The sequence below is a fragment of the Xiphophorus couchianus genome, chromosome 22 (genome assembly GCF_001444195.1).
Source record: "Xiphophorus couchianus chromosome 22, X_couchianus-1.0, whole genome shotgun sequence".
NCBI classification, from domain to species: domain Eukaryota; kingdom Metazoa; phylum Chordata; class Actinopteri; order Cyprinodontiformes; family Poeciliidae; genus Xiphophorus; species Xiphophorus couchianus.
In genome coordinates, this window is record NC_040249.1 from 6,165,752 (window position 1) to 6,182,313 (window position 16,562).

At 43.0% G+C, this 16,562-nt stretch overlaps 1 protein-coding gene across 1 annotated transcript in view; it reads left to right on the top strand.

Annotated features, from left to right (window-relative positions):
• The window catches only part of pcnx2 (pecanex 2), a 28,108-nt gene extending 12,769 nt beyond the window's left edge, over positions 1-15,339 (top strand). The window contains exons 18-40 of the mRNA XM_028007237.1: positions 468-559; positions 1,240-1,349; positions 1,561-1,672; positions 2,059-2,151; positions 2,256-2,406; positions 2,973-3,114; positions 3,194-3,371; positions 4,210-4,318; positions 5,360-5,489; positions 6,204-6,262; positions 6,352-6,567; positions 7,414-7,667; positions 7,755-7,988; positions 8,087-8,190; positions 9,118-9,262; positions 9,356-9,586; positions 10,338-10,495; positions 11,257-11,373; positions 12,879-13,057; positions 13,648-13,814; positions 13,891-13,965; positions 14,061-14,237; positions 14,960-15,339. Of these exons, the coding sequence (XP_027863038.1) occupies positions 468-559; positions 1,240-1,349; positions 1,561-1,672; positions 2,059-2,151; positions 2,256-2,406; positions 2,973-3,114; positions 3,194-3,371; positions 4,210-4,318; positions 5,360-5,489; positions 6,204-6,262; positions 6,352-6,567; positions 7,414-7,667; positions 7,755-7,988; positions 8,087-8,190; positions 9,118-9,262; positions 9,356-9,586; positions 10,338-10,495; positions 11,257-11,373; positions 12,879-13,057; positions 13,648-13,814; positions 13,891-13,965; positions 14,061-14,237; positions 14,960-15,133 (3,407 nt within the window). The 3' untranslated portion in view covers positions 15,134-15,339. The remainder of the gene's footprint in view (positions 1-467; positions 560-1,239; positions 1,350-1,560; positions 1,673-2,058; positions 2,152-2,255; positions 2,407-2,972; positions 3,115-3,193; positions 3,372-4,209; positions 4,319-5,359; positions 5,490-6,203; positions 6,263-6,351; positions 6,568-7,413; positions 7,668-7,754; positions 7,989-8,086; positions 8,191-9,117; positions 9,263-9,355; positions 9,587-10,337; positions 10,496-11,256; positions 11,374-12,878; positions 13,058-13,647; positions 13,815-13,890; positions 13,966-14,060; positions 14,238-14,959) is intronic.
• Positions 15,340-16,562: the final 1,223 nt, after the last annotated feature.

Consider the following 16,562-nt stretch of genomic DNA (forward strand, 5'->3'; position numbering starts at 1 on the left):
GCTACTGAAACTTTGATGATTCCTGCCACTTGGTGCTCACCGCCCAGCATGTTTTCTTTACACATTGCTAATATTTAAGGAGGGTGATGAATAATAACGTTGTTTATAGAGCACAGGCGAATACAATACTCTCTGCTCAAAGTACAAATATATTTTTAAAAGCATCAAGAAGAAAAAGAAGCCAACAACATGCTGGGTCAATATGGGTCATCACCAAGTGTGCATGTGGGTTTGAAGTAGGTCAAAGGCTTTGTGGGTCAAACAAGTAAATATGTTGCTCTCTGGTCCCTGTAACCTATTGCTCATCTTTGTATAAGGAACGGTTGCATCATATTTGAAAATTTCAAAGAAAGAATTAAGATGAAATATTACCTGACAGGTGTCGACCTGCTTGTTTCCTCGGCTGTTGCTTCTAGCGGCTGCTGCGTGTTTTTCACCACATTGTCCATGTCGTTTGTGTGCCTCAGCTGCCACGAGTCTCATCTCTGCGATCTACAGCATCCTCCGCAGTCTGGTCGCTTTGTCTCTGCTGTACGGTTTCTGCTTCGGAGCGCTCAAGGTAAGTCATTTAAAGTGGCGGTATTACGTAAAATCAACCTTTTTTTTTTGGAGATTTACGTCACGTTACAATGTTATTCCCTCATCAAAAACATACATGGAGAGTTGCTTGATTCTTTCATGCATGTTTAAGAAATCCTTTATTCTCCCGTGGCAACAAGTCAGCTGTGCAAGACGCCTGGTTGGACCTAGAACCGCCTTCTCGGAGATGCTGTTTCCAAGCTTCCGAGCGTTCTGTTCAAGTCCTTCAGACTAGCCATCAGCAATTAGCAAACACTTAGTGGAACTGAGCTCATTGCAGAAAGAGGAGTATTTAAAGAAATAGAGCCCCAATTTCAAGGCGTTAAATTACAAAGTCATAAAATTGTTTTAAGTCATATAAGATATAGCATTTTTATAACAACTGAAGGTAACATAATCACTTGATTGAGCTGTAAGATGACATCACATAGCTGGAAAAACGCATAATACGGACCCTTTAAATAGAAAGCGAGCTCAGACTTGATTTAGTTTGCATGTTTTCCTTAAATATAACATTTTAATTGAGTTAGACGTGGTTAAGTAAATAGATGGGCGACATGTAGTCCAAACCAGATTGCAACCAGAGGGCAAAAAATCTTAGTTGTTGAAAAGAATATGGAATAAAGACAGGTGTGAGTGTGTATTTGTGTGTGTCCATAGGAGCCATGGGACGAACAACACACCCCGGCCCTGTTCTCTGGTTTCTGTGGCCTTTTGGTTGTGTTTTCCTATCACCTCAGCCGGCAGAGCAGCGATCCCTCTGTGCTGCTGTGAGTATCTGTGTGTGTGAGTGTGTTTAGCTGGTTTTAACTAGAAGCGTCAGAATAAAGTAGGATGAATACATGTGCATTTTATTCCTACATCACTTATACGATCATATTATTTTCCTATTTTTGCGCTACTTGGCCAGAGTCTTTGGTTGTAATGTGACTGAACGGGATCGAGTTGTACGGGAGTGAGTGCTCTTGTTTTTGTTTTTAGATCGCTCATCAAGTCCAAATTAATGCCCGCACTTGTGGAGAGTGAAGAAGAAGAGGAGGAGGAAGATGCAGACATCAAAGACCCGCTGCCTGAGAAGCTGCAGAGCTCCATGGTAACCACGGAGCGACATGCGCGCTGGTTTGGGTGTTTGGGTTTATCGCCCGGCCGCTGGACCCACTGACACACTAATCCAACGGTACCGGCTCGCAGTAGCTACAATCAGACAACCGGTGCACATAATCCCAGAGCGTAAAGCAGCAGCGTATGCAGTTGATTAGCGCAGGTGATTACCGGGTAATCTGCGACACAAACCTCTCCTATCAACAATTACAGCGTTAGCAGGGATTGGGAAGCACTTCACTTTCCTCCGTGTGATCGCCGAGAAATGGGAAGCTAATCACAAACAGACAGAAATAACCCCACTGTATGAGTGTGAAATATTCTAGAGGATAAGAGGTAATTGAAGCCTCCTTTTTTTAAAATCTTTTAAATCCGCAGAAGGAGATTTTGTTATCGGATTTGGTGGTTTGCGCCGTCGCCTACATCCTAACCTTCGCCATTACGGCGAGCACTGTGTTCCTCTCTCTGAAGGTCAGCTTCGCACTTGTTTTGTGCTTTAATATTTTATTATTCTGCATTGTTTTTGTTTTTTTACCCTTCCTGACGAGGTCTCCTCTCCTCCAACTGACTCGTAGCCCTTCGTGACCATCGTGCTGTACGCTCTGGCGGGGACGGTGGGGTTCGTGACCCACTACCTGATTCCTCAGCTGCGGAAGCACCACCCCTGGTTGTGGATCTCTCATCCGGTTCTGAAGACCAAAGAGTACTACCAGTTTGAGCCCAGAGGTTTGCGTCGTTTCGGGCTTTGAATTAACTTGAACTGTTTTAATTTCCAGGGTGGAATGATAATTCACTTTTCGGTGTTTTAAATTGTAATTTAAAATTTAAATTTAAAACAGAAAAAGTGTTTTTTAAGCACAATTTAGATGTCGATGTGGATCTTCTGTTCACACAGGGTGAAAATCATTCATAGAGGGTGAAGATTTTTTAACTTTTACAACCAGTAATTTCACTGTATTTGGTTAAAAGTCTCTTAGGAAATTGGAGAATTACCTTTTTCTGATGAAAAACAAAAAACAATCCAAAGTCCAGCTCTTTACAAAATTTTCACCCAATTTTAATTTTTTAAAAATGTATGAAGTTGTTTGTTGTGTCATCATTACACAGTGAAAAAAAGAACACTTCAAATCAAAAATAGCATTTAAAACATCTGATTGGAAGTGAGCCGTATAAACACGACCGCAAAACACGTAACATACGAGACGTCCCGGGTTTTTGCATATTTTTGCTAATATTTCTCATCCTCAGAGGCTCTGAGCTCCTGCGAAACTGTCTCCCTGCTCCTGTTTCAGAGGACGCCGTGCTCATGTGGTTCGAGCGTCTGTACGTGGGGCTGCTGTGCTTCGAGAAGTACCTGGTCTACCCCGCTATCGTGCTGAGCGCCCTCACCAACGACGGCTTCGCCCTCAGCCACAGCAAGAAGCTGGGAATCCAGTGAGCGGACGAAAACAAACTCGCTCGACCCTCGTCGGCCTGCTTGCCTGACTTCTCTCGTCTGTCGCTGCTTTTGCAGCTGCGACGTCCTCCTGACGACGGTCGCCGGGCTGAAACTCCTGCGCTCCTCCTTCTGCGACCCCAGCTTCCAGTTCCTCACGCTTCTCTTCACGCTCGTTTTTTTCCACTTCGACTGTCCGCATGCCTCCGAGAGTTTCCTGCTGGACTTCTTCGTCATGTCAATTGTCTTCCACAAGGTAATCGGCCACGCCTGGAACCTTGCTTAAAAAGTTCACAAACAGAAACATTTGGCTTGTGCAAAGCCTTTATAACAACAGGTGTCAAACTCAAGGCCCAGGGGCCGAATCTGGCCCGCCACAGCTTTTTGTGTGGCTCTCTAGTCTCCAAACTACATCAAAATGTCCTGCCAGTTTTTCCACAAATCTGCAAAATTCACACAAGACCAACAAATCTCCTCATTTTTTCTGACTTAATGCAAATTTTCTCAGAATTGGTCAAGTGACTCACTTGGTGTCAAGTTATAGTCCATAACTGTTACGGCGAGTAATAAAAACTCACATTTAACCTCTTACATTAGTGTAAAAGTTCCTTGCAAACAAGTTGGCACCACAAAATTTGTCATTTTTGTGGTGATATTGTAGCAGTTTAACTGGTTTTGTCAGTATATTCTGGCACAATTGAACCTTTAAGAACATTCAGATTTTTGACATGACCCAAAATAAAAATGACTTTGACAGCCCTGCTTCGTAACGTCCCGTCGCAGGATTTACTGTCTACCTTTTTTTTAAAAAAAAAAAACGTCTCTGGTGAGTTTACACTGGAGGTCAGACTGCTCATCGCGCTCTAAATCCAGTTTGCCGATATCCCTGTAGCTCAGGAGAAGCTTATCCAACATCACCGCAGAGGATCATCCCCGCCGATACAGCCTTGCTAGTAGAAAACCCTGCTAGAAAACGTGGCAGAAACTTACTATGTACAGTAGCTTAAGATATATTTTAGGTTTTGTATAAGGAGTGAAATTTTACTTAACATCAAACTGACTGTGTTTCTGTTTTTTTTTTTTTTCCTGTCCAGATGCGTGAGCTGCTGCTAAAGCTCCACTTCATCCTGGTTTACATCGCTCCCTGGCAGATCGCCTGGGGCAGCGCCTTCCATGCCTTCGCTCAGCCTTTCGCTGTGCCTCGTATCCTTCCCTAAACACTGTGCCGCTACAGTTTTGTTTCTGTTTTAACTTTTGTTTAGTCACATTCAAATGTTCCAGTCAGATCGTCAAATAAATTGTGACAAGAAACTGAGATGGTCCAAGCTGTGATTGTCACCTCTCGTTTTTTATCTCTAGATTCTTGTGTGACCTCCTGAAAGAGTCACTGATGGACTCCTGGAGTATTTTAGTGAACCTGCCCACTTTTAGGAAAGCTCTCCACTGTTTTCTGTTGTTGTGGATATCGCCTCTCAATGTGGTTAAAAAAAACTCCAAAAACTCTTTCCAGGTTAATCATATGGTTTGAGTTTCTTTAGGTCGTGTTGCTTTTTGAGCTCAGTTGGCCTACTTCATGTTGTCAGACAGGTTTTCATTTAACGATTTTCTGATTTTACTATAGAAGAAACAGAATGGATATATCCTTCATCATCCCACGATGGGGGAATTTCTGTGCAACAGCAGCAAAGTGGCACTTAAAGCAAGTACATTCACACAAAGATAGATATACCTGCAGTAAATCCAACTTTACCATAAATACTCTGTTATAAAAACAGCGTACTCCAGTCCAAAGGAACTGAGTTGGTTAATTACAAAACGTTCAAAATGTGTGTATTTGAGCATTACAAATATACACTGGTCACAATGTGTGAGAATAAAAAGTGTGCAACAACGGACATCTGCAGATAAAAACATAAATGTTATTTGGAATGAGTAAATAAAGCTGAACAATCAGGCCTGGGAGTGGGTTATGAAATTACAACCAAAAATGTGCTTTATTGCAATTAATTCATGCCTTAACTAACGGGGGCGGTCTTGTATCTGAAATCTGAAAACTGTATTCACTTTGTATAGAAATTTATTTGCCGATCTGAAACATTTCCATTTGACAAACCAACAAAAACAAAACAAGTCTTTAAGGAAGCAAATACTTTTCTTTTTGTTTTACATCACAGTTCCCACACGTTGCTCTGAGTGTTTGGTGTCGCTTCCGCCTTTTACTTCCCTTCACTTGCCTCCGTCCAGACTCAGCCATGTTGCTGCTGCAGACTCTGCTCACCACCATCTTCTACACGCCGCTGGCGCCCTTCCTCGGCAGCGCCATCTTCATCACGTCTTACCCGCGGCCCGTCAAGTTCTGGGAGCGGAACTACAAGTGAGGCCTTTGCCGCCTGCCGCACGGCCAAGCCGGAAAAAACAAGCGAGAGGCGTTTTGTCGGCACAACCTGAAGATTTCAGAATAAAGCCTGTCGGCTTATTTATTTATACGCCTTTCTTGATTTATTCATGTAATGTTTACGCATTCATGAGCAGAGCTAGTTTATCTAATAGGAAAGTTGATAGCAGGAAAAATAAAAAAACACCTTTTGCCTCCTCCTAAAGCTGAGCAAACCACCGACACGCAGCAAATCTTCCCACTCTGTCTCCTCTCACTTATTCATGAGCATTTCCACGAGAGACATCTAAAAATACTCTGACGGCTTTGTTGTGCAGTCTCTCTCAGAGGCTATGTTTAGAGCCAGAATGAAATCCTGGAAGCTGCGAATCGCTGGCAGCCTCAGCTCAGCAGGGGTCTGATGAGAAAGTTGTCAGTTTGAGTCCTGATACGCGGCTCTGGGGAAGGATGAAGACTGTTCAGTTCGAGCAGCTCGAAAATCCGACTTTCACGAAGCAAACGTTTAGGTTTTCACGTGAAATCATTGCATGATTGTAAAGGGGAAGGAAACCGATTTTTGAGGTTTTTGTAAATAGAAATCTGGAAAAGTCTGTAGAGCCATCTTGAACAGATTCTTGTTGCACAATATCTTTGTGGCGAGGTCCGAGTGACGAAAATGGCTAACGATCCTGTTTCATTTCCTGTTCCTGTCAGCACAAAGCGCATCGACAACTCCAACAGCAGGCTGGTGTCCCAGGTGGACAAGGAGACAGGTCAGGTCGCCGTAGTTCTTCACTTCTCTGTCCCCCCCCGTTAAATCCTGTCAGAACATGTCACGTTTTCTCTCCGTTGCCCCCTTCAGGTTGCGACGACAACAACCTGAACTCGATTTTTTACGAGTACCTGACTCGCTCGCTGCAGCACTCGCTGTGCGGGGACCTCATGCTGGGCCGGTGGGGCAACTACAGCGCCGGAGACTGCTTCATCCTGGCCTCTGACTACCTCAACGCCCTCGTCCACCTCATCGAGATCGGCAACGGCCTCGTCACCTTCCAGCTCAGGGGCCTGGAGTTCAGAGGTACAGCTGGACCGTCCGCTCCTCACTCAGCTCCTCCAGAAATTAGCAAACAATCTGCTGGAGCTTCCCGTCTCCACCAGTGGACTGTTAAGTCCGTTCGTCTTTGCGAAACAAAGTTGTGCTGTTTTATTTAAGAATATCAGAGTATTTTTGAAGCACCTGGATATCATTTTCCTTTTTTACACCTTACAATCATGCACTATTTAGTGCAGGTCTGTCAAAGAAATTCCACATAAAATACTCTTAAAGGGGCGGTGTTATGTATTTTCCAGGCACATAGCCCCATATCACAGCACAATAAAGTAACTATGTTGCCTCCATTTGCTATAAAAATGCTTTGTCTATAGTCACACATAATGGAAAACAAATTGGACTTTGTAATTTGGCGCCTTGAAATTGGGCCTCTGTCTCTTTAAGAAGCTCCTGTTCTTTAAAACATTCATCATCACAACAATGCTTCTCTGTTACATTTACAGAGGAGTTGGACTGAAAAAGTGCTAGTTATAAAGAAAATAATCTGCCAGTGGAACAAGACATTTTCAAATGATTGAGTACTTTTTCATCAAAATTATGGTATTATTAACTTAAAACAAGCTCCTATATTGTGTTGTAAAGTTGCTTGTAAATTAGTTTAGTCTTTTTTTAAGTGCACTAAGGTTTTGTGCATAAGAAACTAGACCAAACATACTTAGAGAGATTTAGTGTTTCTGCAGGGAAGACACAGCCAGTCAGAACTTCTAGTTGAATTGGACTTCAATGAATTTGAAAGGGTTAATAATCAGCCTGTGTGCATGTGTGTGTGTGTGTATGTGTATGTGTGTGTGTGTGTGTGTGTGGTCGTCTCAGGCACCTACTGTCAGCAGAGGGAGGTGGAGGCCATCACCGAAGGCGTGGAGGAGGATGACGGGTGCTGCTGCTGCGAGCCGGGCCACCTGCCTCACACGTTGTCGTGCAACGCCGCCTTCAACCTGCGCTGGCTGGCCTGGGAGGTGACGGCCACCAAGTACCTGCTGGAGGGATACAGCATCAGCGAGAACAACGCCGCCACCATGCTGCAGGTGTACGACCTCCGAAAGCTGCTCATCACCTACTACCTGAAAGTACGTTTGCTCTCCAGCCCGAAAGCCCCGGATGAGGGCCGCGTTCAGTGGTTCGACTGCTCCATCTCCCTCCGTCTCCACCCGCAGAGCATCATCTACTACCTGGTCCACTCGCCCAAACTGGGCGCTTGGCTGAAGGACGCCAGCATCCAGGAGGCGCTGCAGTCCTACACCAAGTGGCACCACATCGAGCGGGACCCGCAGGTGTTCAGCGTGAAGATCGACGAGGACTACGTCCACTGCCTGCAGGGGGTGACGCGCGCCAGTTTCTGCAACGTCTACCTGGAGTGGGTCCAGCACTGCGCTGGCAAGATGGAGACGGTACAGACCGACTTACGGGCCAAGGAGCGCACGCTGCGACGCGACGTCTTTCTCATGAAGATTCGTTGTTTTGTTTATGTTCGTAATTGATGTTTCAGCCTGTGGACAGCGACGAAGACTCTCCTCTGGTGACGCTGTGCTACGCCCTGTCCGTCTTGGGAAGGAGGTCACTTGGCACGGCGTCGCACAACATGTCCAACAGGTAAAAGATGATAGCGCACATGTATGGAAAAATTACTACTTTTCATAGTTGTGCTGGTGAAAATTCGCAGGATTCTGTGTGGCAAAATGAAAAAGGAGATAGCTTTAAAGAACAACAGAAACTTTCCTAAAACTTCTTTGTTTTGAGACAAAAGGACTAGAAAGCATATGTTTAACCTACTGGAACAAGAGTGACTTTAAAAAGACATTTTACAGTGAGGTCAGTTGAACCGTAGTGTCTTCTGGTTAAATATAAAAGTGTTCACAGTAACTATTTCTCAGCCTCTGAAATAAAAGTGATTTGACAGAAATGACCTTTGCTGTGAATTAATAAAATATAGAAACTAAACTGATCAGACAGAGTTTTCACAACTTAAATTTTTAACAAACAGAATAAATGTATCCATAGCTATAGCAAATGTTGGATCAGCCAGTTTTGGCATCTGGATTAGACTATATCCAGATGAAATAAAAAAAAAAAAAAAAACTGGGCACCAGGGTGTATTTCACAAAAACTTGGTGGTTTTCGCAAAACATACCCAAAACCCAATTTGGTAATTTTCTTTTGACTCGTCAAAAGTTAATGCAAATATTTCAAAATTTAAGTCTGTAGTTCTGGTCTGAAAAATGTTTAGGAAGCCTCATATGATTTATCATGAATTCCTCTTGTCTAGTTCAACCTTAAACAATTGGAGCTTTGTACTGAGTCCTTTCCTGCAGCTGCAATGAAAGACCAGAAGAGAGCGCCAACAGCTAAATCCTAAAAAAAACTGAAACAGATTTTTGTTGTCAAGGAGCTTTTTTCTTCATCTAGTTTATTATCAAAGGCTGCCTCCCATTTTATTGCCTCATTTCAAGCTCTAATGTGGCTGCTTCAATTATTTGGGGAACAAACAACAAGTTCTTCTTCTTCTCTTCCTCCATAAAGCCTGGAGTCCTTTCTGTACGGTTTCAACACCCTGTTTAAAGGCGACTTCCGCATTGCCACCAAAGACGAGTGGGTTTTCACCGACCTGGACCTGCTGCAGAAAGTGGTGGCACCTGCCGTCAGAATGAGCCTCAAGTTGCATCAGGTAAAGCCGACTCCGGCAGAAGAATATACAGTACTGGGATTCAGTGGCCGATTTCCCACGAGTGGTTCACCGTTCACTGTGACTGTCCTACAGGACCACTTCACGTGCCTGGAGGAGACGGAGGAGGCGTCCATCCTGTACGAAGCCATCACGAACTACCGCAGCGGCCTGGTGATCTGCCACGAGAGCGACCCCGCCTGGCGTAAGGCGGTGCTGTCCAGTCGCGACACGCTGCTCACCCTGAGGCACATGATCGACGACGGCACCGACGAGTACAAGATCATCATGCTGTACAAGCGCCACCTCAGCTTCAAGGTCATCAAGGTAGCGGAGACGAGTGCCAGCTCGCAGGCTGTCCCCTCGAACGCACCGTCGCCACTATGAGACACGGTGGTGGCAGGTTTATGCTGTGATGGAAGCCGTTTCATGGAGCCAGACAGGGAAATAAACCCGACTTGAGGCTGTGAAGGACTTTATGCTGGAGTGGAGATTTGCCTAACATCAAAATGGCCTAGTCAAAGTTCAGATCAAAATTTGCTCGAGAGAATGTTGCAAGACTCGCACATTGATTTTCACAAATCTTGTGTATTAGATCTGCCAAGCTTTGAGCTATGATGTAAAACAAGACTAGAATAATATTGTTAGCCATAATATTATGACTTATTAATTATATCTAGAAAGTATATATTTTTCAACCATTTAAATTTTAAAAATAAACTTAAGATGATATCTAAAAAAATAATTACATTTATATAAGGTTGTTGATATGTTTTTCACCATCAGAGCTCACTCTATCTATTTGTACCACTTGTGTCTCATAAAAATCCATTCAAATACATGGAAATTCGTGGCTAGCATAACAAAAAGTGAAAAATGATAGCAGCATACTATATTTACAAACTTGACCAAAATGAAAGATTTTTTTAACTCTGTTACTTCTGTTAGTTTATTGTAATAATTCACCAAAATGACTTAATAATAGGAATTCTGCTTGACTGTCAGGCCAGCGTCACATTTTGGCTAAGCTTGTCGTAACGAACAAGATGCTAAACATCCATCGGATCTCTTTCCGCAGATCAATAAGGAGTGTGTGCGCGGTTTATGGGCGGGCCAGCAGCAGGAGCTGGTGTTTCTGCGGAACCGCAACCCGGAACGCGGCAGCATCCAGAACTCAAAACAAGCGCTGAGGAACATGGTCAACTCGTCCTGCGACCAGCCGCTGGGATACCCCATGTAGGCGTGATCCACCTACATGCAAAGAAATAGTACCAAATATTTTTAGTCTAGTTTCTAGTGCAAATTCTTGGCACTTTGAAATAAGTCAAAACTGATTTAAAAGTAACTTTTCAGCAACATGTAGGAACTTGTTTCAAATGAATAATTGCTTTAATGTCAATAAGAAAGTTCCACTAGCAGATATTTTCACTTATAACAAGCCATTTGTAATTCACTATCACAATGATACTTCCGTATCATTGTGATAGTGCAAGGTTGCACTAAAAGTCCATTAAAATTGTCAACGTTGCATTACTTGGTGAATAATGACACATCAAGTGCAAAGTTGCATTAAAACCTGCATTAAATGTCCACAAAAAATATCAGCTTTGCATTAAAAGTGTAATTATTTACCAAATGACACTTCATGATAGCAAACATTCATGAAGACTCCTTCATGTTATACAATCAGTCTTATGAACAGGCCTTCAAATAAAGTGTTACGTTTTTCCTTTGTTAAAAGTGAAATAATCTGCCAGTGGAACTCATACTTTTTCATTAATATTAAGGAATTAAGCTTCTGTCTCCTGTTAAAAAGTTGTTTGTATGCTAGTTTGGTCTTATTTCATGTGTACTAAAACATTTGCAGCAGAAATATTTTAAATATACTTGGTAAGATTGTGTGCTACCAAGTACAGAAGCTGGCTCGTTGTTAAATTCAGATTTTGTCCCCTCGAGACGTAGTACCAAAGAAAGACACTTTTCTTTATTTTTTTCAGGTACGTGTCACCGCTGACGACATCGTTTGCAGGAACACACCACACACTCCGCAGCATCGGAGGAGGGGCTCTCAGCTTGGACGCCATTCGTTCCTGGCTCTGTTCTAAATGGTTGCGGTCAGTTTCCATTCCTCACTCCACCAGCCGGCTTTAAGATCTCGGTCAAATTTACTCCTTTTCTGTCCTCAGTTTAGCATCCTTAGTGTAAGCATAGATCAGACTTTATGTAGTTTGGTCACGAGTTCATTTCCTGAGGTTCCCCAAGTCAAGGTCCTTCCAGAGACCACATGACTTCCACGTGGACTTGAACTCAGCTAGATGATCACTTCAGAGACACAGCTCCAGTTCTGCGAACGCTCCATAAAACTGAAACAAACCGTTTGAGATAATGCAATGCATTCATTTAATTTTGTTGTAGTAACTATTAGTTCTTAGGTGTGGTTTCTTGTTGTAAGTGTTGTAGTCTCTAAGCCCAGCAGCTGTTGACATTTTCATTTTTTGGTGGGTGCCAAAAAGAATTTTCAAAATACCTGAGAAATATTGGAGCTACTGCAGAAACCGATGGTGGAGAAGCAAAAACCGATGGTGGAGAAGCAGAAATCGATGGTGGAGAGGCAGAAACCGATGGAGGAGAAGCACAAACCGATGGTGGAGAAACACAAACCGATGGTGGAGAAACACAAACCGATGGTGGTGAAGCAGAAACCGTCAATATTTATTGAAATTTTGGCTAATTGCTCCAATTATTTGTAACAAAAATTTTATATTCATTCATGACAGGATAGTATCATTGTGATAGGAAAGCTGGGAAAGCAGCGGTGGAAAAAAAAAATCTAGTTTCTCAGTACTACATTCGTCAAACCCATAATTTATAGAAGTTCTCTGGAAATCTTCAAAAGTCGCTTGAGCCATTTCCGAAGGCTTGGCTCTTTTAGAACTGGAGGCGAGGTATAACGCGCATTATGCTAACCTCATAAAGTGCTCGTTCAGCTGGTTGTGTTATAGGATGAATTTCTCTGGAAAGGACTGCGCTGTAATTGTTGTGCTCTGGCTCCCTCCAGGCTGACTGAGTGCTTCACTGAGGATTTACAGATATTGACTCCCAGTGCCGGAGAGGGACTCTGCCAAGCTAATGTAGTTTTAAATACACATGCAGGGACACTGAGGGTGTGCGTCTGGGAGACGGAGATTACAGAGAAGATGGAGAGGCAAATGGACTTTCTGCTCTTGCAGCTGCGTTTATTTCTCTCTCTATTTTTTTTAGCTGCAACAAATCACATAGTCTCAGTTTTGCTGCTGATCGCTGTGAGATATCCGTCTTTGCGACTGCACCGTTCTCTTTTGGGTCCCGAGAAATGTCTTTCCGAACAGGACCAAAGTGTCTCTGAGATCACGTCTTCATTTGAAGGTTTTGCTTTATTTTTACCGAGCGTTAAAATAGATTTTTGTCTCATCATTCAGAATGTATTTTCACACATGTGCGCACAGTTACGCAACATTCAGCCACCTGGGATTGTCGAAGTTTGCAGATGGATTTTGATGGGTCGTCACCATCTTGCTTCTGCAGCACTCACATAAATAAATAAATAAGAGGTCTGTGTGTGTGTGTGTTTGTCCTGCAGAGTGCGTAAGGACAACCTGACCAGCTGCAACAGCGGCATGAACATGGAGGATGTGGACTGCGGCGCCGGCGGTTCGTCTTCGCTGAGCCACAACCGGCCGTCCTCCGTCACGTCCAACAGCCTGAGCCTCTACCAGCACAGAGCGCGGACGACGCACAGCCACAGGCATCACAACACCGGTGCGTGACCAACACACACGCACACACCCCTCACTGCACCACAAGCCATAGAATGTTTCTGTGGTGCCTTTGAAAAGAGACTTCATTTGTGTTTTCGGTTTTACAGAAATGTGACAAAAAGTATCCGTCCCTGATTGATTTCCTCTGGTTAGATGTTTCATATTAAACGCATTTTTAATATCAGACTAAGATTAGCTGAGTAAACACCATAAAGCTCTTTCCAAATGATGCTTTCGCTTGTTAAAAGTCAACAGCGACTTAAACCAACCAGGCCCATTTCTTTATTAAGATTTAAAATCTTTAAAAACGGCTCTAAAAAAAGCATTACATGTAAAATTTGACACATTATGAAACATTTACTAAATGTAACTAACTTAGTAAAATGCTTAACCAGCTGGTGTCCTGGTATGAATTTGTTCTCTGAGAGTGATTGGGGTTAGGTTTAATTTTTACTAATTTTCATTTTGTAAAAAGAAAAAATTTTCTTGAATAGAAATTGTCTAAGGGATTTAAAAAATGCTCCGTATGTATGAACACGTCACGTCACCTTTAAAGACTTCATTTATGTCTCTGCGCTTCTGTTCCCTCAGGAAGGAGAGAATACCGCAGTCGGTCTGTGCAACCTCAGAGTCAACGCCCTCCCGTAAGCAGCCAATCAGGTCCCATCCTGGACTCTGGCTCCGCCCATGGGCTGGTCCAGCGTCTGTCCAACAGTCAGCTGTCCTTTAACACTTCTATCGCCTCTATTTTCTCTCAGGTAAACACGTTTGTTCCTAGCGACCAGCAGATGCTTCGGTGAAGTCTCTCTAACTAAATGTGTTTGTTTTCTTCAGGTCCCTCGTCTGTCCGGAGCAGGAGGGATCAGCTCTCAGCTGCAGGCAGCGCAGCATCAACAGCGCTCCAGTCAGGTGCCACCTTCATCTACCCCTCATTCACCCTCTCCACATAAAAAAAACCACCATCTCACAGTTTCTTTGGATTTTTTTCCCACGTCTCGTCCCAGGTCTCTTCATCTTCGTCCACACTCAGCCTTCTGTTTGGGAAACGCAGCTTCTCCAGCGGCCTGGTCATCTCCGGCCTGTCCGCTGCCGAAGGCGGCAACACCACCGACACGCAGTCCTCGTCCAGCGTCAACATCGCCGCCGGGCCTTCGCACAGGTCCAGCAGCAGAGCCACGCAGGTTAGGACGACATCACAGAAGCTTGTCGCAAACTTTGACTGCAAACGTGAATGCGTTTTATTGGGAATTTATCTCACAGACCTACATAAATCTGAAAATTGTTGCATGCCGTTTCAGCCCTCTTTTACGCTGATACCCCTAAATCAGGCGTGTGCAAACTGCAGCTCTGGAGCTGCAAGTTTCACTTTGGACGTTCCAAGATGGTTTCTTAATAATTTGACTAAAAACCACCATATTTTTTTAAAGTCATTGATTCTGTCACTATCCTAAAATAATGACCTAAATCATTTTTTGCCAAAAGTTTGTGTTTTTTTTATGCCTAAAATATCATTTGGAAAGAAATCAGCAGTTATTTTTAAAATTAATTTATTTTTTCCCCAAAATCATTTTTGGCGAAAAATGACTTTAGGGCACCAGTCACATAGTGTGATTTCTATCACTAAACTGCATGCAGTAACTGCATTTAATCATATTTTAAAATTTATTGATGCTCTCATTGAACAATCAGTGGGAAGTATAGGAAAGCTAACAATCACGAGAATACGTGGGGTTTTAAACATCATTAATTAGAATTTATCATGACAGCAACAAATCAACAATCTTATCACAATAAGAAATTTATCTCAATAAATGAACAGTGCGATAAATGCCCACTCCTATCTGCAGGCGCTCCGAATCTGACAGGTAGCCTTAAATGTCTAACGTCTCCGTTTCTCCTGCAGTGGACCTCGGAGCCATACGAGAGCATAGACGCATCCAACTCTAACGCCGCCGTGACGGTGAGAGAGGGCGGCCAGTCGAGCGATCAAGGCTTCAGCCAGGGACTGGACAAGACCCAGGAGGAATCTGCATCTGCCTCAACAGCTCCGGAGCCAGCTGATCAAAAGACTGTCTGAGAAGAGATAGAGGACTGTGTGGGAAGGAACACATGCATACAGAATACAGAGAGAGAGAGAGAGAGAAAGAGAGAGAGAGAGCACCCATGCACACAAACCTGCCTTCTCCCTTTATCCTCAGCATGTGGTCTCACCTTGTTGTTTGAATGTAAAGTCTGAAAAAACAGATCTCTGATCTGGTTGATGAAATAAATACATTTTTGAATTAAACTGCCTCCTCCTATGGTGATTAGTGCATCTTATATCATTACAATTACAGTATATATATATTTTTTTTCATAATTATCATTAATGGACTAAAAATGAAGCTTCACATTGCCTAATGTTGTATTTAAGGCTTAAACAGTTCATTTTATGCAACTCTGTTGTTTCTCAAAGGATAGTGGATTGTGAGTCGTCTTCTAGAATAATTCCTGTGGGCTTATTTTTATGTTTTAAGCCTGTCAGATAATAGCCCGCCGTGTAGCAGCATGCCATGTTCCTGCATCCATTATCACTTCTAATCCCCTGGGACTTGTTGATGGACTGCAGTATATCCAATACAACCTGATGGGAGGGAGGTCTGGAATGAAAAGCTTTCAAATGACTGAGGATTACACTTGACATTTGTTCGCATATATCAATATTAATATGAAAAAGTTTACATAACAATAATGTTGAGGAAAACTGCACCATAGATGAGGTGCAAGGTTTGTTTTCAGGGTCCCGTACTTACAATTTTCTAAGATGGAAGAGTTCCCTCTTCTGTATTGCTCCTTGGTCGCTAGTAGAAATATATACAGTGCTGGGGATATTTCTTGACAATCCCTGAGCAATCCATGTGCAAAGTGCCTTAAAATCAATTCATGTTTAATTGCAGCTACATAGAACATTTCACAAGGTCGCTAATGCTAGTTCCTCTTTGCCACTGCAAAGGTTTTAGGGTCTGGAGACCGGCCATGGAAGAAGGGGGTTTTGCATGAAATGAACAATTTCTACTTTGATTTTAATGTGAGTTTTGGATCATTATCCTGCCAAATTATCCAATAGCATTAATACTTTTTTTTCTTTTATAGAATGCAGCAGATTTTTTATTTTCCTCTCATATTTCAAGCAGTTCAGAAGTCATGCAATCTAACTAAATTCCCCGGAATTTTTTCCCCAGAAAATCCCCAAGGAGAATGTCTGGCCATCAGTTCCGGACTTTGACCTCAGATAAGCTGAGGTCATGATCTGAAACGTGATCTGGAGTGGCTTAGTCAATAAATGGACTTGAATCTAATTGGGAATGCTGATCTTAAAAAGGTCGTTCACATCACACACAAAAACCCTCCAATGAGGCTGAGCTAAAACAACTCTGCAAAGATGAGAGGGGGAAAAAATTCCTTCACAACGATGTTTGCCGTCAACACGACCAGGTTGGTTCGAATAGCTTTCATATTTACAAAAT